General features: G+C 44.9%; 1 protein-coding gene across 1 annotated transcript; it reads left to right on the top strand.

Moving 5' to 3' along the window:
• The first annotated feature begins 263 nt into the window (after window positions 1-263).
• CTH (cystathionine gamma-lyase) lies at window positions 264-24,731 on the top strand. The gene is made up of 12 exons (XM_025417990.3): window positions 264-698; window positions 4,736-4,817; window positions 6,863-6,958; window positions 9,180-9,289; window positions 11,335-11,466; window positions 15,217-15,274; window positions 15,906-15,983; window positions 17,274-17,426; window positions 19,560-19,681; window positions 20,651-20,703; window positions 23,550-23,688; window positions 24,154-24,731. Exons 1-12 carry the CDS (start codon window positions 531-533, stop codon window positions 24,178-24,180), a joined length of 1,218 nt encoding a protein of 405 aa, XP_025273775.1. The 5' UTR covers window positions 264-530; the 3' UTR covers window positions 24,181-24,731.
• Window positions 24,732-25,668: the final 937 nt, after the last annotated feature.

Raw genomic sequence — 25,668 nt, 5'->3', positions numbered from 1 at the left:
CTCAGCTCCCCCAGGCTCCCCCAGCCTCCCCAGCACCCCGACCCCTCCAGGCTCCCCAGCCCCCCAGGCTCCCCCAGCCCCCCCCCCAGGAACCTCGCCCCGGGGGACCCGCACCGCGTGGACTGCCCTCTGTGCCCCGGGAAGGGGCGGGCCCGCGGCGCTCCGGGCAACGCCTTCGCCTCCGGCCAATGAGGAACGCGCGTGGCGCCGCGGCCGTCGCTCATTGGCTCCCGCTGGCCCCGCCCCCGCGAGCGCCCCGCCCCGGCGGCCGCGGAGGTCCAGCGCGCGGAGTGCGGCCTGCGAGCCTGGCGGTCGGCGGCCCCGCGGGCTCCTGCTCCTGCTCCTGCTCCTGCTCCTGCTCCCGCTCCTGCTCACGCTCCTGCTCCCGCTCCTGCTCCTGCTCCCGCTCCTGCTCACGCTCCCCCTCCCGCTCCCGCTCCCGCTCCCGCTCCCGCTCCCCGCGTCTCCGGCCCAGTCGCCGCGGTTCCGGTCGCACCCGCCCCCGCGCTCCGTCCCCTCCGCGGCCCGGCATGCAGGAGCCGGACGCCGCCCCGAACGGCTTCCAGCCCCGCTTCCCGCACTTCGCCACGCAGGCCATCCACGTGGGCCAGGAGCCCGAGCAGTGGAGCTCCCAGGCCGTGGTGCCCCCCATCTCCCTGTCCACCACGTTCAAGCAGGGGGCCCCCGGCCAGCACGCGGTGAGCGGGGCCCGGGCGGCGGGGGGGGGGTTCCCCGGGGGCGGGGGCGCCGGCGGTGTGCGAAGCCGAGTGAGTGCGAGGCGGTGTGCAAGGAGGTGTGCAAGGCGGAGTGCGAGGCGGTGTCCGAGGTGGTGTGCAAGGAGGTGTGCGAGGCGGTGTCCGAGGTGGTGGGCACGGCGGAGTGCAAGGAGGCGTGCGAGGCGGTGTGCAAGGAGGTGTGCGAGGCGGTGTCCGAGGAGGTGTGCGAGGCGGTGTGCAAGGAGGTGTGCGAGGCGGTGTCTGAGATGGTGTGCAAGGAGGTGTGCGAGGCGGTGTCCGAGGTGGTGGGCACGGCGGAGTGCAAGGAGGCGTGCGAGGCGGTGTGCAAGGAGGTGTGCGAGGCGGTGTCCGAGGAGGTGTGCGAGGCGGTGTGCAAGGAGGTGTGCGAGGCGGTGTCTGAGATGGTGTGCAAGGAGGTGTGTGAGGCGGTGTCTGAGGTGGTGTGCACGGCGGAGTGCAAGGAGGCGTGCGAGGCGGTGTGCAAGGAGGTGTGCGAGGCGGAGTGCGAGGCGGTGTCTGAGATGGTGTACAAGGAGGTGTGCGAGGCGGTGTCTGAGGTGGTGTGCACGGCCGAGTGCAAGGAGGCGTGCGAGGCGGTGTGCAAGGAGGTGTGCGAGGCGGAGTGTGAGGCGGTGTCTGAGATGGTGTGCAAGGAGGCGTGCGAGGCGGTGTGCAAGGAGGTGTGCGAGGCGGAGTGTGAGGCGGTGTCTGAGATGGTGTGCAAGGAGGCGTGCGAGGCGGTGTGCAAGGAGGTGTGCGAGGCGGAGTGCGAGGCGGTGTCTGAGATGGTGTACAAGGAGGTGTGCGAGGCGGTGTCTGAGGTGGTGTGCACGGCCGAGTGCAAGGAGGCGTGCGAGGCGGTGTGCAAGGAGGTGTGCGAGGCGGAGTGCGAGGCGGTGTCTGAGATGGTGTGCAAGGAGGTGTGCGAGGCGGTGTGCAAGGAGGTGTGCAAGGAGGTGTGCAAGGCGGAGTGCACAGCCGTGTGCGAGGCGTCTGCATGGCCGTGTGGAGGAGGTGTGCAAGGCAGTGTGCACGGCGGTGTGCAAGGCAGCGTGCACGGGAGGGGGCACCAACCTGCGGACCTTCCTGGCGCTGACCCTCTGCCTTCGCGGCCCGCTGATCACATTCTTGGAACAAGCAGGACTGGAAGGAACAGTGCGTCCCACTGTACAGATTTGAACTGAAATTCGTGTAATTTTGGCAAATTGGTAGTTCAAAACTGAGGGTCATAACTGTTGAATTACCTTTAGCAGCAAAAATCATAAAGCCGGGGTAGGGAGTCAACTAAAAAAACAAAACAAAACAAAACAAAACAAAAAACCCTCAGGGGGCACCTGGGGGGCTCCTCGGTGGAGCCTCTGCCTTCAGCTGAAGACGACCCCAAGGCCGCGGGATCGAGTCCCGCCTCGGGCTCCCTACATGGAGCCTGCTTCTCCCTCTGCCTGTGGCTCTGCCTCTCTCTGTGTGTGGGTCTCATGAATAAATACATAAAATCTTTAAAAAACAAAACAAAACAACCCTCAGGATCTGATAACTGACCTGGGATCAAGATCATGCTCAGTGGCTGTGCTCAATGTTAATAGTGATTGAGTAGCTGCTAAGGGCTAGATACAGACCTGCGTGTCATGTGTCAGGTGCGTCACAGGTATGGTCGGGGATGAGCCTCACGACAACCCTCGTCTGGATAGGTTCTCATTTTTCCCATTAAATAAACAGATTTGAGAATATTAAGTAGCCTAACTGAGGCCGCATGGCTAGTAACTGGTGTCGCTGGGATTGCAGCCCTGCTCTAGAAGCTACGCGGAGGCATTAGGCTACACCCTGCTGTGCTCCAGTAATTCTGCTAATCATCTGACCCATTGCATCATTTAAGCAGTATGGTTTAGTGATTCACAGCATAAGTCACCGGAGGGCTAGGTTTGAGTGCTGACCCCACCTCTTCTGATCTGGGTGACCTTGGGCAGGTTGCTTAACCTCTCCAAGCCTCGGGTTAATCCTGAGTAAATGCAGTTAATCATAGCACCTACCGCATAAATTGTTGATATTTATGTTAGACTTTATGGTGCATTATAATTGCTCAGTAGTTTGGTATTTCACGGTGTTCACATTTACACCTTTTCCATTCGATCCTCATAGTAGCCAGGTCAGAGGGCAGGGACAGGACACACTTTTTTTTTTTTTTTTTTTTTACAAGGAACTGACCCAGAGCTATAGATAAATGAGTTGTAAGGTTTTGAAAGAGCAGTACCTATTAATCCCTTTTAGTAATACTGACGAGATCCTGGAGTATTAAAAGTTGCTGAGCTTTTAAGGAAATTAGTTCAGTAAACTTTGTAAGTCCAAAGCTTGGATTACACTTCAAAAACCTCTTTAGCGTGTCATGCTATGTGAGTTTAGGAAAATTCTTTTAAACTTAGCCCCTTGTTTGGTGAGGTAGAGTTCTAAGGGCATTTTTACAGTTGGTTTAGGTTACGTCCAGCTACTTTATTTTGGAACCAAAACGGGGACGCAGCCTGTTTTCCAAGTTTACAGTCTGTTGTTGCTGCTGTAGGCTCTGTGAATGTGTGACTGTCCAGGTTTTATTAGGTCTTGCTACAAAAGTTAACCATTTAACCAGAAATCAATAATTAGATATTTTCAGATAGCCAACGGAGGTGATGAAGTCTACAAACACCAAACACCTCTTAATACCTTTAAAAACTCCATGAAGAGCCCTAAAGAGAATCTGAGGAGCTGAATGAGAAGCACCTGTTTCTCCTAGTCCATTGGAAAGCCATCGAATGGGTGTGAGGGTCGGGATTTGCCACTGGGATTCGCCTCTCCATCTACCTCCGAAAGTTCAATCTCTGCAGTAAATCCTCATGGCAACAGGGGTGCCTTTCTGTGGCAGTAGCCACCTGAATCCGCACAGACTTTTTTCTGCCTGGGGATCACATCATAGAGGTGATGGTAGGGAGGGATGAGGATATCCCGAAACCCTACTAAATAGGTCTACTCAGTTTGTCACAAACAACGAAACAAACAACCAAAACTTAAAATATATGTGTGTGTACCTATATCTATAATGTATATATACACCCATTACTAGTACTGGGAGCTCCCAAATCCTAAAGAATCTGTAAAAAGTGGTTGTTGTGTTTTGTTGTGTGCTATATGAGGCACTGAGAGAAAATTGTAGCATTTTCAGTCAATGTTTAAATCCTAGGTTTGGATACTGGTTCCGATGCTCCCTAGGACCTTTGGCTTCATTTTCCTAAAAAACAGACCACGATATTAAATAAAATGACTGGATGAATATCCCTAGTACGGTAAATGTAAAAAGAGCAAATTAAAAAAAAAATTACTGTATGTAGCCACGGTGCCAAGAATTACCCTGTATTTTTGAGTCACTTTCGTCGAGCCAAGATCTGAACTTGGAGCATTTGTAGGACCTGTTGGTAGTTTCTTGTAGGACGCTAAACAGGACTTGAACCACTTAGGTCTTGGGAAATGAAATCTGGGTCAGACCTAAGTTTACTCTGTTGGCTCCGGTAATTCCCTTTTCCTGGTGTCCCCAGGTTAATGAGGAATAATAATGCTAATAATGCAAACAACCGTTTCTCTAGTAGTTAGCATGTGCCGGGCACCACGTAGAGAACTTATTACACATAATATAATTTTATCATCACAACAATTTTACAGGATTAGTTTTTTTGTATTTTATTCCCATCTTCAGGTACCGAGATCAACGTCAGGGAATGTTCAGTAGCTTACGTATGTGGCGTTCAGCTCGTAAGTGGAGCTCTAGCATTCTAATCCAGGCTGGTGGGCTTCGGGGCCTTCTCCCACCGCTGCAGCCACAGGACTGTGCAGCTCCTATTTAATGGCAAGACGTGTCACAGCTAAATAGTGGAAAATCACGATGGTAGGAGGAACCCGTAGTTGTGGAGGGGTCTGTGTCAGGACTCTGATACGGAAACTTAAATCTCTTAAGATAAACTCTATCTCCTTTTCTTCAGGGCTTTGAATACAGCCGTTCTGGAAATCCCACCAGGAATTGCTTGGAAAAAGCCGTGGCGGCCCTAGATGGGGCCAAGTACAGTAAGTGGTTTCCACTTCAGGGTTCGTGGAGTCTAGACCCCACTCTTCCGCCTATCAGCAAAATCACAGAGGCACAGAACTTAGAGTCGGAAACAGATAAGGATTAGTCAGTTCAGATTTTTTTATTTTACGAAGATGTTGAAGATTTTGGCCCAAGGGCGTGGAGGACAGGCGTCATACGCGTGCGTGTGATTGTTGGGCAAAAATACGTAGGAGTTGAGGCAAAAATGGCAAGACTTTGCCGTTTACTACTCCTGTAAATGCACTCTTTGTCTGCACGTGTCCGTGTAAACGAGTAAATATTAACGGAGTTTCGTAACACTACCTCTGAGCACTGCACAACCCGGGCTGCATTTACCTGCTGCCCTGCGGGGGGCCCCCAGGGATTAGGGGCATTAGGGGTTAGCCCCTTGAATCTTCTCATGAAGGGAGTGGATGACTGTTAAATCATCTTCGTATTTTTTATATAAATTATATAAACGAAGACGGAATGGGGAAGAGAAAATGAGTTTTAGGAGTTTTCTCACAGCGTTGAGTGTAGGGGTTGGAAATGTCTGTGGGGGTTTGGGGGTTTGGAGGAGGTTTTTCTTTTCTTTTGGATGAGGGGAATTCTTTCTGAAGACTCAACCTCGCTGATGTAGTGGTTGCCCGCAGGTGCGTGAGGTGCGCGCTCCCAGGGCTGATGGGGCTCCCAGGGCTGACAGGGCTGACAGGGCTCATGGGGTTCCCAGGGTTGACGGGGCTCCCAGGGCTTACAGGGCTCCCAGGGCTGGTGGGACTCATAGGGCTGATGGGGCTCCTAGAGTTGACTGGGCTGATGGGGCTCCCAGGGCTGACAGGGCTGACGGGGCTCATAGGGCTGATGGGGCTCATAGGACTGACGGGGCTCCTAGGGTTGATGGGGCTCTCAGGGCTGACAGGGCTCCCCAGGCTGACGGTGCTCATAGGGCTGACGGGGCTCTCAGGGCCCCCCAGGGCTGAAGGGCTCCCAGGGCTGACAGGGCTCACGGGCTGACGGGGTTACCAGGGTTGACAGGGCTCCAAGGGCCGATGGGGCTCCCAGGGCTCCCAGGGCTGATGGGGCTCCTAGGGCTGATAGGGCTCCTAGGGTTGACGGGGCTGTCAGGGCTGACAGGGCTGACAGGGCTCACAGGGCCAATGGGGCTCCCAGGGCTCACAGGGCTCACAGGGCTCACAGGGCTCACAGGCCGGTGGGTTTTCCCACCAGCTCTGGGACACCCGGGGGCTTTGACTGAGGTGACAGCTTAGCCACAGAGCTGACCCCAACCTAGACTTCATTGAGAAGATTTTAAGAGTCACATTTTTCAAGTTAATTGGACTCTCCCTTCAACCATTTGCAGGCGATTTTTATCATGAAGGGGATGTGTTGATATTTTGTCAGGATATTTCCTTCCATGGTATTTAATGTACGCAGTGCCAGGCGTGTTTGTTTTTTTATTTTTTTAATTTTTATTTTTTTATTAATTGTTTTAATTGTTTTTGTTCTCTATGAGGTTTCGGGATCATATCTGTTTAAAAGAGATTTACACTTAAAAATAAAAAAAATAAAACAAACAAACAAACAAACAAACAAACCAGTTTTTCAATTCCGCAGACACCTCTCAGGCCTGATTTTGGGTTTTGGATAGCCGTGTGGTCAGTGAGTGACTCTTACCTTGGCTCTGAAGTTTTATGTTTTTTTTTTTTCAGTTTGTTGATTTTAAGCTGTAATTGAATTGGCAGTTGGCCTTTCGTCTCAGAATTTTGTAAAGAATTATTTCTTTGAAGTGTTTCAGAGAAATGTTACCACCAAAGCAGAATTAGGTGTTTTTTTCTCTTAAAGATATTTTAATTTCAAGGAATTAAAATTAAAGGGGGGTTGGGTACCTGTATTCATCAGGGGACCCCTCGTGACTCAGTGGTGCTGGCTGTCCTGAATCGCCAGCAGAGGTGAGAGCACAAGCTAATGCAGGGAGATACTGTCGGTGTTTTTCAGCCCAGAGGTTTGACTAATTGGTTTACTCTTCCCTTGGCTTTCATTTTAGGTTTGGCCTTTGCTTCAGGCTTAGCTGCCACTGTGACTATTACCCATCTCTTGAAAGCAGGAGACCAAATTATTTGTATGGATGATGTGTACGGAGGTAGGTGACCTGTCTCATTCAGGTTGCGTCAGCTGATATCTTAAAGACAATAAAGTGGGTCCTGAAATATATTAATAATGTTACCAGGATTATGGATCATTTATTATCTTTAAAAATTATTTTAAAGATTTTGTTTATTTATCCATGAGAGACACACAGAGAGAGGCAGAGACGCAGGCAGAGGGAGAAGCAGGCTCCATGCAGGGAGCCCGACGTGGATCTTGATCCCGGGACCCCGGGGTCACAACCCGATCCAAGGGCAGACGCTCAACCCCTAAGCCACCCAGGTGTCCCCATTTATTATCTTTTAAAGGTGTGATGGACACCTCAGTGTTGGCCCAGACCTGGTAAAGGAAGAGTGTAAACATTTAGAGTCTATGCTCTGACACTTGTTTATTAATTTTTTTTTTAACTGCTGCTGGAATGAGGATGTAGTTGTGATCAACTTTCAGATACCTTCTGCTTCAGAGAAGATGGTGTTTAAAGAGTGTTCTAGTGTTATTTAAAACGTTTATCTGCAGTGAAGATGAAGTATAGCCCAGGTCACTCTCAAACAGCTTATCTCTACCCACTTCTCTAGCCTCCCTGCACACTTACGCTTGCGGTTTTAGGGAAACTTTTGAAAACCTGTTTGAAGTATGGACCTTTTCCCTGGAAAAGTGGAAAAGTGTACTTAAGACTACAGTCAGTATTTCTCATTTTAATTTTAGGGTCAAGGGTCTTACCCCTTGCAGTCCGTCATGGGTTCAAATGTAAGAACTTTCATTCTAAACACTTTTTAGTGCAAGTTATTTAAAGTGAACAATTTAAATGGAAGTTATTTATTTTTATTTTTATTTATTTTTATTTTTTTTATTTTTTTTTTAAATGGAAGTTATTTAAAGTGGTGAGACAGGTTGCCCTTACCTTCAAGCAAGACTTGATTTTATGCCCAAAACAATAGCAAAAATTTTTATAAAGATAGGGATATGGATTCCAGATTCTCCCAAATAATTAAAACGTGATTTCTAGAATATTATCATTTTATCTGTCTCCTATTAGTAAAAAGTCAAATATGTAAGTTCCTTGAAGTAAGAGACTTACTCTTAGCAATCATTTTAACCCTCTTAGAAATTTGCGGTGCTTTGTATTTATCGTTGTTCCCTGATTGTTTGTTAAATAGAAATGGTAGAAAGAGCACACCTTTGGTTACTTTTATAGTGTATTATAAAAAAAAAAAACCTCATGGCACACATAGGTACTGAATCTTGAAATTTGCTATTGATTTTTAACAATTCCTTACATTCTTTTTCAATCACATTATGTAGGGTCAGTCTATATAGCATCAAAAATTCAGTATATCTTTGATCATAAAATACTTTTCCTTTCTTTTTTGGTTGGCTATCAATAACAACAAATATTTTCCTTTAAATTTGCCTATGTAAAAATAAAAATCAAATCCAGAACAGTGTTTGTAAGACGAATTATTCAAAGTTGAATAATTTATCTCCTTTCACCATGAAACTGTAGTTGTTTGGTTTATATTGCCTCATTTATCTATAAAAGCATTTAGAACCACATAACAAAAAGATTGAGAAAAGCTAAAGAATAATAACCAGTTTTTTTCTATTATCATCAAAGTATAATCAGACTGAAAGTTTATTTATTTAAAAAGATTTTATTTATTTATTTGACACAGAGAGAGAGAGAGAGAGAGAGCACAGAAGCGAGGGGGGGGGGGCAGAGGGAGAAGCAGGCTTCCTGCTGAGCAGGGACTCGATCCCAGGACCCTGGGATCATGACCTGAGCCAAAGGCAGACGCTTAACCCAGGCGCCCCTGAAAATTTATTTCGAACATTTTATTGATATTGGTTCATTTATTTTAAATTTGAGTATTAGGAAGAAATTGCTAAAAAACCTATTGATGTTTCAAGGAGCATGCCACTCAATGTCTGAAGAGTAGAAGTTGTGTGTTTTCAGAAACTTTTTTGCTTCATGCCATTTGGTACGGATATCAAGTGTGTTTTATTTGACTCTTTAACTTGTAGTTTAAAATCCAAGGCTTATATTCTTTATTATACAAGATAGCCAAATGATCTAACCCACCTAGAATTGCTGTCAGTTGTATTTTTATTCGCGATTGACGCTTCTTTATATTTATAAAGGATTTGTACCTATAAAGAATGAACATTTCTCAGTACAGTGTCCTTTCTGTTTTGTCTGATTTTTTTGTCTGCCTCAGGTACAAACAGGTACTTCAGGCAGGTGGCAAGTGAATTTGGATTAAAGATTACTTTCGTGGATTGCTCCAAAATCAAATTGCTAGAGGCAGCCATTACACCAGAAACCAAGGTAACTCAGTTAGTTTTCAATTTTGTCTGCTTTCTGGGTGGCGTTTTGTTTTCATCATTTTGTTTACCGGAGGACATAATTTCAGTTTAAATAACACATTTTATTAGAAGCCATTGGAAACCATCAACGATATGGAGATGGGCCTGGCTTCTCCAGGATATTATTGTATAATGGATGGGCACATGAATTCCACAGCAGGACCCAAGTTCTAATTCTGTGTCATAGTCGGTGTGCTATCACGGGCAGATTATTTAACCAAAGTCTCAGTTTCTTCATCTGCAAGATGGGGGTAATTGCGCCTGCTTTATAGAATGGTGGTTGTGTAAATTCGATGAGGTAGGGCGGATGAAATGCTCAGTACAGGACCCAGCACAGAGGAACTTAAAAAAGATCTGTGAGCAGGAGTGGACAGCGCTGTGCTGCGGTACCAGGCTGGTCTTGGGAACAGAAGTCATCACAGAGACTGGGTTGCAGAAAAGGAAGCTTGCCAAGACCCCAGACCAGACCCTAAGCATCCTGGCTTTTTAAGAATTCTAAGCGATACTTCAACAACATAACAGTTGCAAGGAGAGAATGGGCCACAAGCAATCTTTAGCCTCGTCCCGGGAAGCTTGTACGCCACCGGAAGGTGTTTTGTGCCCGGGTGAATGGCATATGTGATATTCTTTCTTGGGGCCTCATTTAAATTCTGCATGGGTAAAAGAAGGCCCAGTGTCTTTTCTAAGTCAGCCTTTTCCAACTTTCTGTTAATGATTAAACGGTTTGAATTGTATAATCAAGATTATGCCGCAGTGATCAGTGATCGCTAAAAAGTGAAAACCTTTTCCCACCCAAGTAATTACTTTGAAGATTAACACACGGGGGAGCTTTGAGTGATTAAGGTTTGCTTTCAAGGAACTTGTTTTTTATCCTGCTTAGGAGGAAAGATACTTATTAAAATAGCTGGTCTCAGTGTTTCTAAGGGAGAAAAGCAAAATGTGAGTATGTTAATCCTGGTCAACAGAACTTTATGTAGTGGCTCTCTACTGACTTGAATTAATACATTTTTCCCCCCTGAAATATCTGCCTCATTGTATGAAGTAGATTTTCTTAAGTCCCCGTAAAATCAACTTTGTATTTATTCCTTTCATTGTGATTATTTTTTATCATGAATAGGAGTAATAGATTCTTGCCCAGAAATAACCTTATAGATTTTTAAAATAATTCGGTTCTTGTAGACCATGCATTATTTTAACTACCTGAACTTTTCTACAGTGAAACTCTAGAATGGGAAGAATTTTAAACTGTAGAGACATAGTTCATTTACACAGTGACAAAAATCATTAACCCTTTTACAAAGAAGGCTGTAGGTAATGCCATGCAACACAGTGGCATCTTGTTTAACAAAAGGAATTCTCTTTTCTTTGGTCTTTAAAGTTACTGTCAAGCATCTACTATGTGTCTGAATTGTACTAGGTTTTGGGATGTGCTAGTGCCTCTTTCTTAAATGAGCTATGACTAGGTTTTCTCTCCTGCACTTTAAAACCCACGCTCTTCAAGTTCTGGGTGCTTACTTTATAGTTTCTAATGCAACTGGCGCTTTTTAAGTTAATATTTAAGGTGTGTTTGGCATTATAGGCATAGTTCTCTTTAATGAAACTCCCAGGCTATAATCTCGGTGTTGTATGTTATTTACTTTGGAGAACAAAATTCTTAGACACTGAATTATGTCTCTGAACTTGATCCTCTTTTTAATGGAAAGTCCTTACAAGAATTAGCTTGAGCACTTTTCTGCTTATACGTGACATTACCTCATTTGATCTTTATAACAGCTCTATAAAATATCATCAGCCCTACCGTATAGATGTACAATTTGGGGAATCTGGAGGGTAGTTACTTAACTGTGGCCTCTCAGAAATTAATGGGGGCTAGGATTCAGATTCGAACCTTGCAACCTCATCACCCACGCTCCTCCAGGGCAGTGTGCCACATGGTTACAATAGATGGCACGTATATCCGTGCAGTATATTTTTCATAAACTATTATCATTTATTGAATTGTTTTAGCTTGTTTGGATTGAAACCCCCACAAACCCAAGCTTGAAGATGATTGACATTGAAGCCTGTGCACACACCGTTCATAAACGTGGCGACATCATTTTGGTCGTGGATAATACTTTTATGTCAGCATATTTCCAGGTAAGTGAAAATAATTTTTTTGGCATGATTAGAGGACTATAGACACCTGTAACTAGGAAAGCAAAGACTTATTTATGTTAAAATCATTATCAAACTCATGGAATCTAATCATAGTTACTGATTAGACAAATAATTAAAATGGGACCTTTTCTACCATTAGCTAATATCTTTTCAATCAACCCTAGGTTCATGTCTGATATGGGACTTTGTGTGTTTTAAAAGTTGTCTTAATTAAAGCTTTTAAGTTCTCTTAGGATGTGAGAACTCTCTGAAGAGCTGGCCTTATTATGTGATTCTTATCTGTCAGTGCTTTATAAATAATAGGGACTTTAATGTTTATGAGCTGGTAATAAGTCCATTATGATGTTTTTTATATATATATATGGTGTGACTGAAAAACATATATGTTGCATATGTAACGTATATATGTTTATTTTTAATATATTAATGTATTATTAAGTTATTAAAATATATAATTAAGCTGTATAATTTAATATATATTTAAATGTATTACATAATATATGTAATATATACATTATATCATTAAACCTGGCTAACCTTCCAAATAAATGGAAGCTAAACTGCATGACACCTCAGTGTACATCACACATATTATTTCTTCACTTTGCTCCTCTCTGGTGTCTCTTCCCTCAGTGCCCCACAGGCTATGGCCAGCTCCCTATAGCTTTACCTCGTTTGTATTAGGAATTTCTACTGCCTGTTTCACGCTGTAGCTATAAGTACCAACGCCTTTATAATACTCCCTTTAAGCCATCTCTCACTCTTTTTTAAAAGACTTTATTTATTTATTCATGAGAGACACAGAGAGGCAGAGACACAGGCAGAGGGAGAAGCAGGTTCCCTGTGGGAGCCCGATGTGGGACTCGATCCCAGGACCCCTGGGTCACACCCTGGGCCCAAGGCAGACACTCCACCTCTGAGCCATGCAGGTGTCCCTAAACCATCTCTTTTCCTGCCTACCCCTTTACGTACATCTCTTCCCATCTCAAACTCCCCCTTTCATGGTCCATTCCTTTTCTTTTTTCTCCTACTTTTTCTCAGGTACTTTTTTCTGTTTTGCTCCTTTGGGTAGATCATCTAGGGATCTTTCTATAACTGACCAGTTGTCTGCCCTTTTTCCCACATGTTTTCTCTTTCTTCCCTCCAGGTAGCTCAATCTGTTTCCTTTCCTTATTGGGAGCTAACCTTCTTCTCGCTCTTTGCTTGCTGCCTGTACCTTATGATCATTCTTATTACACTTCCTGTACTTTACCTTTACTCTGTCGAGTTCCTGAAAGCCCAGCTCATTTTCTGCTACTCTTAAATTAGGCAGATATTTAGAGCTCTATAGTTAATATCCCTCCCCCCAGCCCACCTTGTTCTGGGTTCCCGAAGTTGGCGCAGGCTGCTGCCTTCATGCAATTGGCCAATTCTTTGGGAGTTTGTATAAACCTGTTCTTCACCTTCCGTTTTATTGAGAAAGCACTACTAGGTTTTATCTTGTTTTCCTCAAACACATTTCCTGGCTACACTGCATTTGGATAGCTTCATGGTCCACCTGCCTTTGGCTCACCATACAGCTTTGGCTGCTTCTTATATCAGGTAAAACAGTCTATTTCCAAGTGAAGCTCTCCTGGCCTCATCTATTTGTCCCAGGTGATTTTCACTCTTGAATTCTTTATCCCAACTCCTTACCCCGTATACCACTTATGCTAGGCTAGTTAACACAGCCTAGGGTTGCTCTAGCTGAGTCACAGTGAGTCCTGTATATTCCCAAAGAGGTTGCATGAATTATGTTAGCCTGGGCCTGCCCAGATTACTCATCAGGCCTAGCCCTTTTTTCCCCCCTTTACTGTCACTAAAATAGGTCCAGTTTTTCTACCTTTCTGAAGCCCACATCACATTTCCTCATGCCAGGGTCTGCAATTTGCTTCATTTCAATTTGGAGTCATTCCAGTTGAGTTAATCAGAATCGTGTTGTCCCTCAGCAGCCGCATGTCATAGTTCCATAAAGCAGATCTACAAAGGTCCTCTCGTTATCTTACCTTCACGAAAACTAGATATATTCTCTTTCTTCCCTGCCGTTTGTCTTCTGGATCTTCTGAAAATGTCACAAAAAGCACAATGGGCAGGCCATCGTAAAGTTTCAGAGTTCAAGAGTAGAGCCTCTGGATTCATACAGTTTGGTATGAGTGCTAGCTCTCCCAGCTTTTTAATCTGAATGATCTGTTCCTCCCTCCCTTCCTCCCTCCCTCCTTCCCTCCCTCTTTTCCTGCCTTCCTTCCTGCCTTCCTGCCTTTTTTAGAGAGGACAAGCTGAGAATGGGGGCACAGAAGAGAAAGAGAGGGAGAATTTTAAGCAGGCTTCACACCCTCCACACCCAGTGTGGAGCCCAACAAGGGGCTCGATCTCCCCACCCTGAGATCATGATCTGAGTTGAAGTCAAGTCAGATGCTTCACTGACTGAGCCCCCCAGGTGCCCCTCTTTTGCTTTTCTTAGTCTTTTTTCCCCAGCTGTACAATGAAAATCTTTAAGTACTTATTTTATTGAGTCAGGTAAAATATTTTATATAGTGCTTCACTGGGATTTGTGAAGTACTTAATGTGGTTCTTGGCATATAATGAGGTCAACAGATGTTAGTTATTCTTCTTCATTTTTTCATTTTCTTTTGACCACAGAGTTTAGAGAATGTTACCATTGGGAGAGACCATCATCTAGTTTGACTCTATCACTTTGGAGATGTGCAAACACCTATGTAGAGAGTGCTTCGAGTAACACCTGGCTTAAAACATCCTATTTTTGAAACACCCCAAATGAAAAGCCCTATAGCCCCTGATACTAACACCTTCCAAAGACTAAACAACTGGTGAGGTTCATACACACACACACACACACACACACACACACACACACACTTTCCTTTAAAGAAAATATAAATAGGCTCCTGGCTGGCTGTCAGGAGAGCATGCGACTCTTGATTCAGGAATGTGATTTTAAACCCTGTGGTGGGCATAGAGCTTACTTTTTTTTTTTTTTTAAAAAAAAAAAAGATGTAAATAGAAAGATGATAATATATTGTTCAGTGAATAAGTTGATTATAACTATAATTCTCACTTATAAACAAAGAGATTTTAAGACTAAGGGATTGAATTGCAGGAAAATCAGATGAGGGAAAACAAATTTCTTTCTAAGTGACTTTACGTTCGGCAAAACTAGTATAATAAGAGAGTAATTAAGAAAAAAGAGTAATTAAGAGTTAAGATCATGGCACATCAAGTGAATGATCACAGCATATAGTATCAGGTTTTAATGATCAAAATCTAAGCATATTAGTTTTCTTCTCACTTGATGTAACAATGGCTAAGTGTTTACGTCGACTGCTTTATATGTTTACTGAGTCATAAAATGTCAGCATCTCTGCATTGTAAAATTTAGTGATACACTTAACTTAGGACCAGCCGACAACTGCTCTAAAGAAACAATTTCAGGAGACCTGTTGACCTGAGTTCACTTGCTATTTCCAGAAAATTTGTGCTTTTGGATTGAATATTGGGTCCAGACTTTGTATTTTTATTTGGTGGGAGAGAAAGGGGAAAGATACCATCAGAGACCCTGGAGAACTTTAAGATGCGTGTACTTTTTGAAAAGTTAGAATAGGGATGACATTTACAACAGCAAATTGGCATGTCATGAAGCATTTTTGAAAGAGATTTACCATTTAAAAAATGAAAATCTTTTGTTCCTTTTAGCGGCCTTTGGCGCTGGGAGCTGATATTTGTATGTATTCAGCGACAAAATATATGAATGGTAAGGCATACATAGTCTACACTTTGAGTATTCCTTTCCATAGGTAGATGAAAATACCCAAAGGTGTGTTATGTTGATCCTTTTCCTTCTATTATTCAGGTTTTGTTGTGAGTCATGTAGAAAGTAAAAAAAATTGTACTTCGGATAAAATATGGGATTTCATTTATAGCAGACAAAATATGCCCATGACCATGAACAGAGGATTAAAATTTACTCAAAGACATTACAGTTTTATCCTACTGACAGCTTAAAAAGAAACAATTTTTATGTGATTTTTATTTTCATTGTTACAGATACGGCTTTTGGTACTGTCAGATTGAATACAGGTTTTTTAAAAAAAATTATTTATTTATTTTTGAAAGAGAGAGAATGAGCATGAGTTGGGGGGAGGGGCAGAGGGAGAAGCAGAGTCTCCCTGAGCAGGGAGCCCGGTGTGGGGCTTGATTCCAGGTCCCTGGGCCAACACCAGCTGAGCCACCCGGGCATCCTCAGATGGAATACAATTTATTTAAACTTATTCTGTAGGGCTTTTACCAGAGAGTTTTTTCAAATGAAAGTCACCTTTTTAAATTTTAGAATGAAGAATAAATGTATATTGTTTTTAACTTAAAGGTTTTTGTTTTGCTTTTAGGCCACAGTGATGTCGTAATGGGCTTAGTGTCTGTTAATTCTGAGAGCCTCCATGACAGGCTCCGTTTCTTACAAAATTGTAAGTATTAAAAAGCCTGCATTTACGCTTATCCTCTTAGAGAGACGACATTTGATATTTGTAGTTCCACTAAATGTTGTGAAGTGATGGCATTCTGCTAAATTGGGAAGAAATGAGAAATAGAGGAGAAACATTCTGGTTTTTAAAAAAAGTAGAAAAATTGGAATATAAAAATATAGTTAGAGCATAACCGGGCTTTACAACATGACTCAAGATATCAGTTCTGTTATTTCTCAAAATCATGTTAATTTTGACCATAATTGGGGAAAGCACAACTGAATTTTTAGTTTTCAGACTTACTAGATTTTTTTCTTTAGATAACACATTTGGAATGATGGCTTTCTTACACTGTATCTTTTATATCTGAAATGGTGGTTAATCTTAAATAGCACTTAATATATAAACTTATATTTTTTAACAGATGTCTAAGTACCATTTCCTGTTTAGATAATTTAGTTATCTCAAGTATGGGTAATTGTTTATTTGAAGACACTTAGATTAGCCATTGCGATTTGACAGGTAAGACACACACATAATTAAGAATAAAGTAAATAAGTATGAAATAAATAAATAAATAGAGGAAATAAGCAATAAAGTAAAAAAGAAAGAAAAAAAAAAGGCCCGGAGGAAGAAAACCAAAACTCAGTGCTTAATAAGTTCATTTATAAAACATTGAGGTGAGATGTGTATCTGGGAGGCAGAGTAACTCCTAGGCTGCTTTAGACAAAAGCTAAGTTGCACTGGGGGAAAATTAAGATGTTTCTATGGGACAGAAGAGAGAGTGAATTCCTGTCATGTTACCTGATTCTTGGTCATCATTTTTTTATCGACAAAAATCATGTCTTTCCAAACTTTTCTTGGTACCTGAACAAGATCCTCATTAGAGTCACTTTTGAAAAAAAAAAAAGCTAAGTTGAATGTTGGTAGAACCAGTAACAACAGGAACTGAGGCTGTTTTTCTCTACATGTTCAAAGAAATACAAGGTTCAGCTATGGGCAGTGTGTCCTTGAGTGGAAATCATGGAGAGGACTGTGTGTGTTCGTATTTGAGAAGTTCGTGTTGTTTGCAGGATATTCATTTCCGCTCTCGTCCCGAAGCCCAGGTCTTCGAGCATTCTTTATGCTTCGTTCTTACGCTTCTGACTCGATATGTTAACTTCCCCCCGGAAACGCCAGCGTTGACCTGGGTAGCCCGCTTCGCAGTCACTGGACTGAAAAAAAAGGGAGTGAGAGCATCTTCTGGGTCTCTCCCCACCTTTCAGATTACCCCAGGATATGTTCATTTTGCAGCTATTGGAGCAGTTCCATCCCCTGTGGACTGTTACCTGTGCAATCGAGGACTAAAGACTCTACACGTCCGAATGGAGAAACATTTTGAGAATGGAATGGCAGTTGCTCAGTTTCTGGAATCTAATCCTCGGGTAGAAAAGGTCATCTATCCTGGTAAGTTAATATGATTTCTTTTCTTTTTTTTTTTATTTATTTTACTTTTAATTTTTTTTTTCTTTTCCTTTTAAGATTTATTTGTTTGAAAGAAGGTGTGTGCAAGTAGAGGGAGGGGTGAAGAGAAAGGGGCGGGGAGAGAATCCTCAGCAGACTCCCCGTAAGTGTGGAGCCAACACCGAGCTCAGTCTAAAAACCCTGAGATAGGGGAATCCTGGGTGGCTCAATGGTATAACGCCTGCCTTCGGCCCAGGGCGTGATCCTGGAGACCTGGGATCGAGTCCCGCGTCGGGCTCCCTGCATGGAGCCTGCTTCTCCTTCTGCCTGTGTCTCTGCCTCTCTCTGTCTCGTGAATAAATAAATAAAATATTAAAAAAATAAAAAAACCCTGAGATAACGATCTGAACCAAAATCAAGAGTCAGGTGCTCAACCAAGCCGCCCACGTGCTGCAATGTTGATATGATTTCTTTTTTTTTTTTAATTTTAATTTTAATTTTAATTTTAATTTTAATTTTTATTTTTTTAATTTATTTTTATTGGTGTTCAATTTACTAACATACAGAATAACCCCCAGTGCCCGTCACCCATTCACTCCCACCCCCCGCCCTCCTCCCCTTCTACCACCCCTAGTTCGTTTCCCAGAGTAGGAGTCTTTACGTTCTGTCTCCCTTTCTGATATTTCCCACACATTTCTTCTCCCTTCCCTTCTATTCCCTTTCACTATTATTTCTAAGCACCTGTGTTTACACTAGGATTCTGTGGGTCACCCTAGGCATTCTGTGCATGACACCTGTTGTGAGGTAGCTGTGTGTCAGGCTCGGTGCTGGGTCTGGTGGTGGGAAGATAGGCATGGCCCGTGTCCTGGTGTCGCCTGAGGTCTAGAGGCTGCTTGGATGTTGCGAAGTTGTGTGCGTTGGGTGTTCCAGTGATGATCCTTAGCTTGGAGGCTCGGCTCAGTGTCCCAAGATTGCAACTTCCAATCTTGGAAGATTGGAAGATTCCAAGATTGTACTTCCCAGTTGGTCTGTGCCCAGGCCTTGGGTCTGCCACTGGGCATGAGCTCTACCTCTTACCTGATTCAGGTTGGGACTGGATACTCATCAAATTGAGACTTGCTGCTTACGCACCACAATTCCCCAGAAGCTGTCTTAACTTCCTTTTCAAATTTTTTCACCACTGCCAGCTCATGTGGCCTTAGTGGGCGTCTATCACTCCTCGAATTTATTTTACTGGCCTTTTAATTGTGGTGGCTTTAAGTAATTGGTCACTTAGGATCCTTTTGATGTTTTAGCATCGTGGCTGTGGGTGGACAGGGGAGTGACGCTTGCTTCCTGCCCCCGAGGAACTTAGATAAACTAAGGCAGAACTACGCAGGAGGTGAGACGCTCTCTGTGTCCCCCAGGGAGAGAGCTGTTGGCTGTGTTTTGAGTGGAGGGAGGGAGAAAAGCTTTGGCCTGCGTCTTGAAGAGCGGGGGCACCTGTTAGAAGGAAGGGTGTGGACAGGCATTCCGATTCTTTTTTTTTTTTTTTTTTAAGATTTTGTTTATTTATTCATGAGAGAGAGAGAGAGAGAGGCAGAGACACGGGCAGAGGGAGAAGCAGGCCCCACGCAGGGAGCCCGATGCGGGACTCGATCCCAGGACCCCGGGGTCAGGCCCTGGGCTGAAGGCGGCCCTAAACCGCTGAGCCCCCCGGGGACCCCTGACATTCCGATTCTTTCAACAAATGTTTATCACTTGCCCATGACGGAGCAAGCCCTGGACTAGGCTCCGGGGTCCAATTATTAACAAGAGAAGCGGATCTCTCCCCGCGGAGCGGGTCTGGTAGGGAAGACCCATGTTAAACAAGAAATCACAGGATGATGCGCTTAGCAGAGGGGCGAATGTTCCAGGCTAAGACGACAGCTTGTACAGGGTCCGGGTGAGGAAGGTGCGAGCCGCCGGGGCCAGGGGAGCCGGGGAGGTGGCGGACGCGCCAGAGGGCCGCTGGAGGCGGTCGGGCCCAGGTGGGGCACCGGAGGCGGCCTGGCCCCGAGCCGTCCTCCCTAGGCTTAGGCCCACGGTGGATGTTACGTTTCCCTGCAATTCCCTGTTTGGCTCTAACGAGACCTTCGCTGTGCGTCCCGGCCGCAGGGCTGCCCTCGCATCCTCAGCACGAGCTGGCGAAGCGTCAGTGCACCGGCTGCCCGGGCATGATCACCTTCTACATCAAGGGCACACTCGTGCACGCCGAGGCGTTTCTCAAGCACCTCAAGGTAAAGCTTCAGCCGCCTCTGGCACCGGCGGGGCAGCTGCGAGGCCACCGGGCGCCGTGGCCGTGGCCGTGGCCGTGGCCTCCCCTGATGCCCTGGCTTTCCAGACTGTCAGAAACCGAACCCCTTTTCCCAATGAAACACTCCGTGACGCTTCGGAGTAACCTGTGGCCGGGACACCGAACAAAGGCTCCCGCCAGCCGCAGCCTGGGCCCGGCTCCGTGGGCCGTGGGCAGGGACGGGGGCTCCGTGGGGCTTTCACGTTGGCCGAGGGCCCGGGCCGGGGACAGGCCCCCGCGTGCACCGGGCGCAGGGAGCTCGCAGTCCTGGGTCCCGGGCCCCACGTCCAGCAGGTGTCACGACTGGGCCGCTGCCACATGAGTCGGGGTCCCCTGCTGTGAGAAGTGGCACGAAAAGCAGAAAGAGGGGGGCATGCGACTCAGTACAGCCGGGACAGTAGTTGGGGATTATTTGTAAAGTTCTGTGACACTATAACACTAAATACAAAACCGGGTTTTTTCTTTTTCTCCTTCTTCTTTCTTTTTTTTTTTTTTCCCCCCGGTGTGTGTTATGTGCCCAGGAGGGAGTAAGTAAGCGCAGGCGACTTGGGAGACCTGTAGCGATCTTTATTCAAAGGGCCCCCGCAGAGCCAGGTCTCAAATGTAGTAATTCTGAGGTTTTAGGGCTCACGTTAGCTATTACTCAAGTAGAAGGACAAATCAGGAAGCTGTGAGACATTCACCTTCCTCAACTTGTGATGTTTTAAAAGTTTTGCACACCCCATGTCCAAGCGGTGACATCAGTGATTTTTATGTTCATTTTTCTCTCTGGGTTTCTCTCCCAATTTGTATTTTTTTTCATGATCCACCACCATTTCTCCACCCTCTCTGTCCAGGGCCATTTTATTAAAACCATTTAGTTTTATATTTTTGTTGTAGTGAAAGATCCAAATGAATGTTTTCTTTGCCGTAGCTATTTACTCTGGCTGAGAGCTTGGGAGGATACGAAAGTCTTGCTGAGCTGCCGTGAGTATATATTTTTGTTTTTCCTCTGTGTTTTAACTCTGATGTCAGTTTTTACAATTGCCTACAAAAGAATATGGAAAAATCAGGAGCAATTCAAGTCATTTGACAATAAGAAGAGCATCGCGCTCTCTAATCAGAGTGAACCTCTGACCCAGCAGCTTGGAGACCCTGATGAAACCCAGTGAGCCACTTGCGTCGCCTCCACTTGTGCTTCTTTCCCTTCGGCCGAAGGCGGACGCGATTCCAGCGGAGTTATATTTTAGGATCTCTGACCTGCGACCCGGGGCTGCTGGTTCTATCCCACCCCGCCCTGGAAGGGAGGTTGGGGGACTTTGTATTAGGAGGGCTGAGGTCCAGGCTCCTTGGAAGCAGGGACCGTGTCCGATGAAATAGCCTCCATCCCCCCGACGGTCAGACCGCATCGCGGCCGAAACCTCGAAAGGCTTCGTGTATCTGCAAGACAAACCCAAAATCTACTTGCCATTCCCAATCCAGTCAATTCATCTGATTCTATCAAGCACCAGAGGATATTGGAAGATGCAGCCTGAGATCAGACGTCCCAGCAGCTTATTCTGTAGACAAGGAAACAGGGATTCAGAACGTTTTGCCGATGACTCAGATGCCACGTAGGAATGTGTCAGCGGCTTCGTTCTTGAGGCTTTGGGCTTTGTGTAGAAACAATGAGGGGAGGGAGGAGTAGCCTAGGTCTGGATTTGGGACCTGCTCCACCAGTTACTCACCTCTGAGCCTCAGTTTTTTTCATCCATAAAAATGGGATTAATGATCAAACTATAAGTTACCTTTGACTGATTACCTGTCCCATCGAGCATTCCTGAGCTGTACCCGGATTTTATTGTATGAACCTCTGCCCGAGTGATGTGAATATTGCCGTGGTAATCACATCATTACCCAGTAATTTTCAGGAGTACTGAGTGTACCTGGTATGCGTCTGTGTTTTAATTTTCATAAACATTTCTGGAATAGCTATGTTCTGGAAGCACTGTGAAGAGTCGGGCAATTTCATATAAAGTCTAAAAAAAAAAAAAATAAGGTATGATGCCCAAATAATGAGGCTAATCCAGATAGGTTTTTGTGAGTCTTTCAGGAAGACGCCTGCTAATAAGTCCGGATGCACAAGAGGGCACACTCGGCATATGAAATTGGGTAATTTTTCATAGTCCTGAAACGTGCATTACTTTAAAGCTGTCTCAAAAATGATTCCGTTAAGGATGTGGTTCGCAGTGGCTGGGCCCTGAGCTGCACCAACCGGCGAGGCCATAACCCCGACGCCTGCCAGTGGACGAGTGAATTTAGGTCAGGGCTTGTCCGCCCCGTCACCCTCATTCTGTGAGGGTGACAACTGCTGCAACGAGTACAGCATTGCAATAGGGGAGGGAAGAAGCAGAGCCAGCGTGCACGGGGTTGGTCCAGCCTAACAACACGTATGAACCGTGCAACCTCCGAGAAGTTACCTGTGTCCTCCCAGTCTGTTTCCTCGGTTGTAAAAGGTGGATGGCCCTGTCCTCGGCTCTTAGGGTTGTTATGGGAACACAGGGAAAAAAAATGTACCGAAGCCGATGCCTTGATTCATACCAAGGGCCCAATAGATGTTAAGTATTATTAGGAAGTATTATTTTTTATTAGGCATCTAGTACACTCTGGGTACTTGCAGATGCTTTATATGTGTTCCTTCCTTTGATGACTGTGATAAACTTTGGGGATGGGAGTTCTATCACCTTTTATTCATTAAAAAAAAAAAAGAATGAATGCACACAAATGACCCAGGAGAGTCCCTGCCTCGTGGTGAGCCTGTAATAAATGATAGCTATTATTGTCATTATTATTTTGCATAAGGAAATTGATTCTGAGGACAGGTGCCTTTCACAAGGCCGCACAGCCAGCGTGTGGAGAGGCTGATTCGTGCACAGGGCTGGTGGTGTCAGAGGCGTATGTTGTTTTTAGGTGTACGCTCTCTCTCAAGGAATTAAAAGGCAGAGCATTTAAGGAGGACGTTGGCAGGTACAGCCACAGTAGAGCGATGAAAGAGGAGACGCGATTATGTCGCCCACGTCCGAGATCTTCCATCCGTGGATCTCGGGCGTGATTGGACGGAGCCACTTAGGCCTCGATGTTGCTGGTAGCGTAGACCCTTGTGTTTCTGAAATTGTCAGAGTCTTTGGCTTCTGCGTTGTTGTCTGGGGTAGAGAAGAATATCTCACTTTTCTTGGTTTCCCAGTTCTTGCCGTAGTGCCTGACCCGTGGTGGGTGCTTTAGCTTTATCCGTGTTAGTGACAACGATGAGCCGCTGGATAGGGCCGAAAACCCTTCCAGGCCTCTACATCCATGGGTCGTGTGCTGGAATTCCTAATGCTCCCCGGCTGCCACCGGAGTTCTCCCTGGATTGCCTTTCCCCGAGCTGCCTCACACGGTGCCATTCTGGATTAATCCATGGGTCAGGAGGGAATCAGTCCTGGCTGGTTCTTGGTCCAACAGGCCTTTGTAAGTCCAGCTGCTTGGGCTGGGGGTATGGAACCTCTGGCCAAGGCCTCTTTCAGGCAGATGCTAAAATCTGCAGCTGGAGGCTGTCTTTTCCCCTCTTGCTTGGGAGTCTTGATTGCCACCTTCCCTGTGTGGATGGAGTGTAGAAAGGCTAAAAGGTCGTAGTTTTCACTTAAGATAATGACTGGAAAAGATGATTTTTACAATTCCTTATTTTTTGGCCTGTGAAGCCTTATAGGCATAGGAAGAGCTTGATATTTAGAACAGAAAAGCCCATTGACAATAATCGCAGTTTATGAGACAGATACAATATAGTGATTGAAAATGTGCTCATTCTTTTCTTTCAGGGCAATCATGACCCATGCATCGGTGCCTAAGAGCGACAGGGATGTCCTTGGCATTAGTGACACGCTGATCCGACTCTCTGTGGGCTTAGAGGACAAGAAGGACCTACTCGAAGATCTAGATCAAGCTTTGAAGGCAGCAGTAAGTTTAACTATTCTGGTGCTTGTGAGCCTAATCTTGGGGGGTAGTGTTCACTGTTTTATTTTTTAAAGATTTATTTTTTTGAGAGAGAGAGCGCAGGGGGCCGGTGGGGGGAGAGGGAGAGAGAATCTCAGGCCCACTCCTGCTGAGTGCAGAGCCTGGCTGGTGGGGGGTGGGGTGGGGGGGTGGAGGGCTTGATCCCATGACCCCGAGATCATGACCTGAGCTGAAGTCAAGAGTCAATCGACTGAGCCACCCAGGCACCCTGGTGTCACTGTTGATACAGAGGGTGGCCTCACTGAATTCGGATGTTTTCCTGTGATAGACGGCGTATAGATGTGTGCAGGGAACTCCGCTGAAGTGCAGATTTAAACAATGGGATGGTATTGAGAGAAGAGTCCTTAGAAGACGTGAAGTCTTTGCCTGCAGTTCTAATAACATATTTTTCTTTCACTTTTAATACAGCACCCTCCAAATGCAGGTCGTAACTAGCCTTCCAGAACTGCTAGTAGAAGTTGCCTCCCAAGAAGATCAACTCTAGATAATCGAATGGACCATTAATGAGCCTTTGCGGGATTTTCAAGTGAAAATTTAGAGACACCTCATTACTTTTCAGAGCTGTAACCTTCCGGGGATCCTCCTTGTTAAAAGCGGTTTCCTCTTTCCCTTATTGTAATTGACAGGTCAATTCTGTTAATATCCTTTTGATAATTTTGGTATACATTTGCCTCTGCAGGAGGTGGGGTTTGTGCTGCTTTTGGGGTTGTGATCTTTTTTTCATAGCTTAAGATTTATATCGATCATGTTTACAATACAATGACAATTCATTTTCTATGTTTTTCTGAAGAATTTAAATTATTAAATGAATGTTCTTAAATCAAGAGTGATTTTTGCTCTTGTTGAAGACAGCACTCAAAACAGTGGTTTACAATTAATTATCATAAGCCAAAAAATCAAATACTTGAAAAGCCTACTGTGAAATTCTGCTGATATAAGGTTGTACTTACTATTTAAAAACAAAATAAATCTAATTACCAAATGCATCCCATTGTGATATTCCTATATTATGTGGCATTGACTTGTATTCTTGGGCCCTTTTAATCCTCAAGTCTTAGGAGATCACGGTCACTTGCAATAATTTTTGTAAACTCAACTGTATAAGTATCATGTCCAAATCTTAGTGTTTGCAGATCATAGAGTGTGTCATGGGAGGTCAGAAGGCACTTTTATAGAGAGACGTACCGCTTTTAATGCGTATATTATATGTAATAGTAAACTTAGCGAGCCTAAAGAAAGAAATACTTAAAACAGCATCTTTTAGAGTTCAGTGCATAGTCAGCAAGCTATTGTTAATAAGCCATAAGTCAAATAGATTTTTTAAATTGTTTTTATAGTCAAGACTCTTAGTCATTTGTTTGCTATTAGCATTTGTTTCACCTTTAAGAAGCACACATTGAACTTGACTAATACTGCAGGACAGGAGGTGAATACGTAGGCCATCTGTTACGTATTGTTCACATTTTGAATTACATGGTAGTGCCTGGAAATTCTGGCTGTGTGGGCAGCAGCACCTTGAGCCTATACCTGGGTGCTGTGGAAATAACGACCAACTAAGTCGGAAAAGGAAGCACTATCCGTTCTAGGCTTACAAGGGAGTCAGCTATTGTCCCTCGTGATTTGATAGGGCCTCAAAGGGAAGCAGAGCATAAAAGGTAGAAATCGTCATATCTGCTGATGTAGACGAGAGGCTGACATTTCCGTATTTAAAACTGTCAGAGGACCTTTAAATGGGTAACATTAAATCACAGCCAGAAAGGTTAAAAAAAAAAAAAAGAAACCTAAAAATTAAAAATTAGGGCTGCCAGAGGAGTGGAAAAGCTTTGTAGTGGAACAAAGCGAAGGTCTCAGGCAGGCCCCAGCAGGGGGCTGTTGGCCTGGGGATGCTGCAGGCCGCCCCGCTTGAGGTAGGCCGTCTGATGA

This window comes from Canis lupus, chromosome 6 (genome assembly GCF_003254725.2).
Source record: "Canis lupus dingo isolate Sandy chromosome 6, ASM325472v2, whole genome shotgun sequence".
NCBI classification, from domain to species: domain Eukaryota; kingdom Metazoa; phylum Chordata; class Mammalia; order Carnivora; family Canidae; genus Canis; species Canis lupus.
This window is presented reverse-complemented; position numbering and strand designations above follow the sequence as displayed.

Bases quoted from the DNA above. Each gene is read 5' to 3' on its own strand.
- CTH (XM_025417990.3), top strand. From the start codon at position 531: ATGCAGGAGCCGGACGCCGCCCCGAACGGCTTCCAGCCCCGCTTCCCG. The intron at 699-4,735 runs GTGAGCGGGGCC...CCTTTTCTTCAG, and splicing joins GGGCCCCCGGCCAGCACGCG to GGCTTTGAATACAGCCGTTC. The intron at 15,984-17,273 runs GTAAGTATTAAA...TTCATTTTGCAG, and splicing joins GCTCCGTTTCTTACAAAATT to CTATTGGAGCAGTTCCATCC.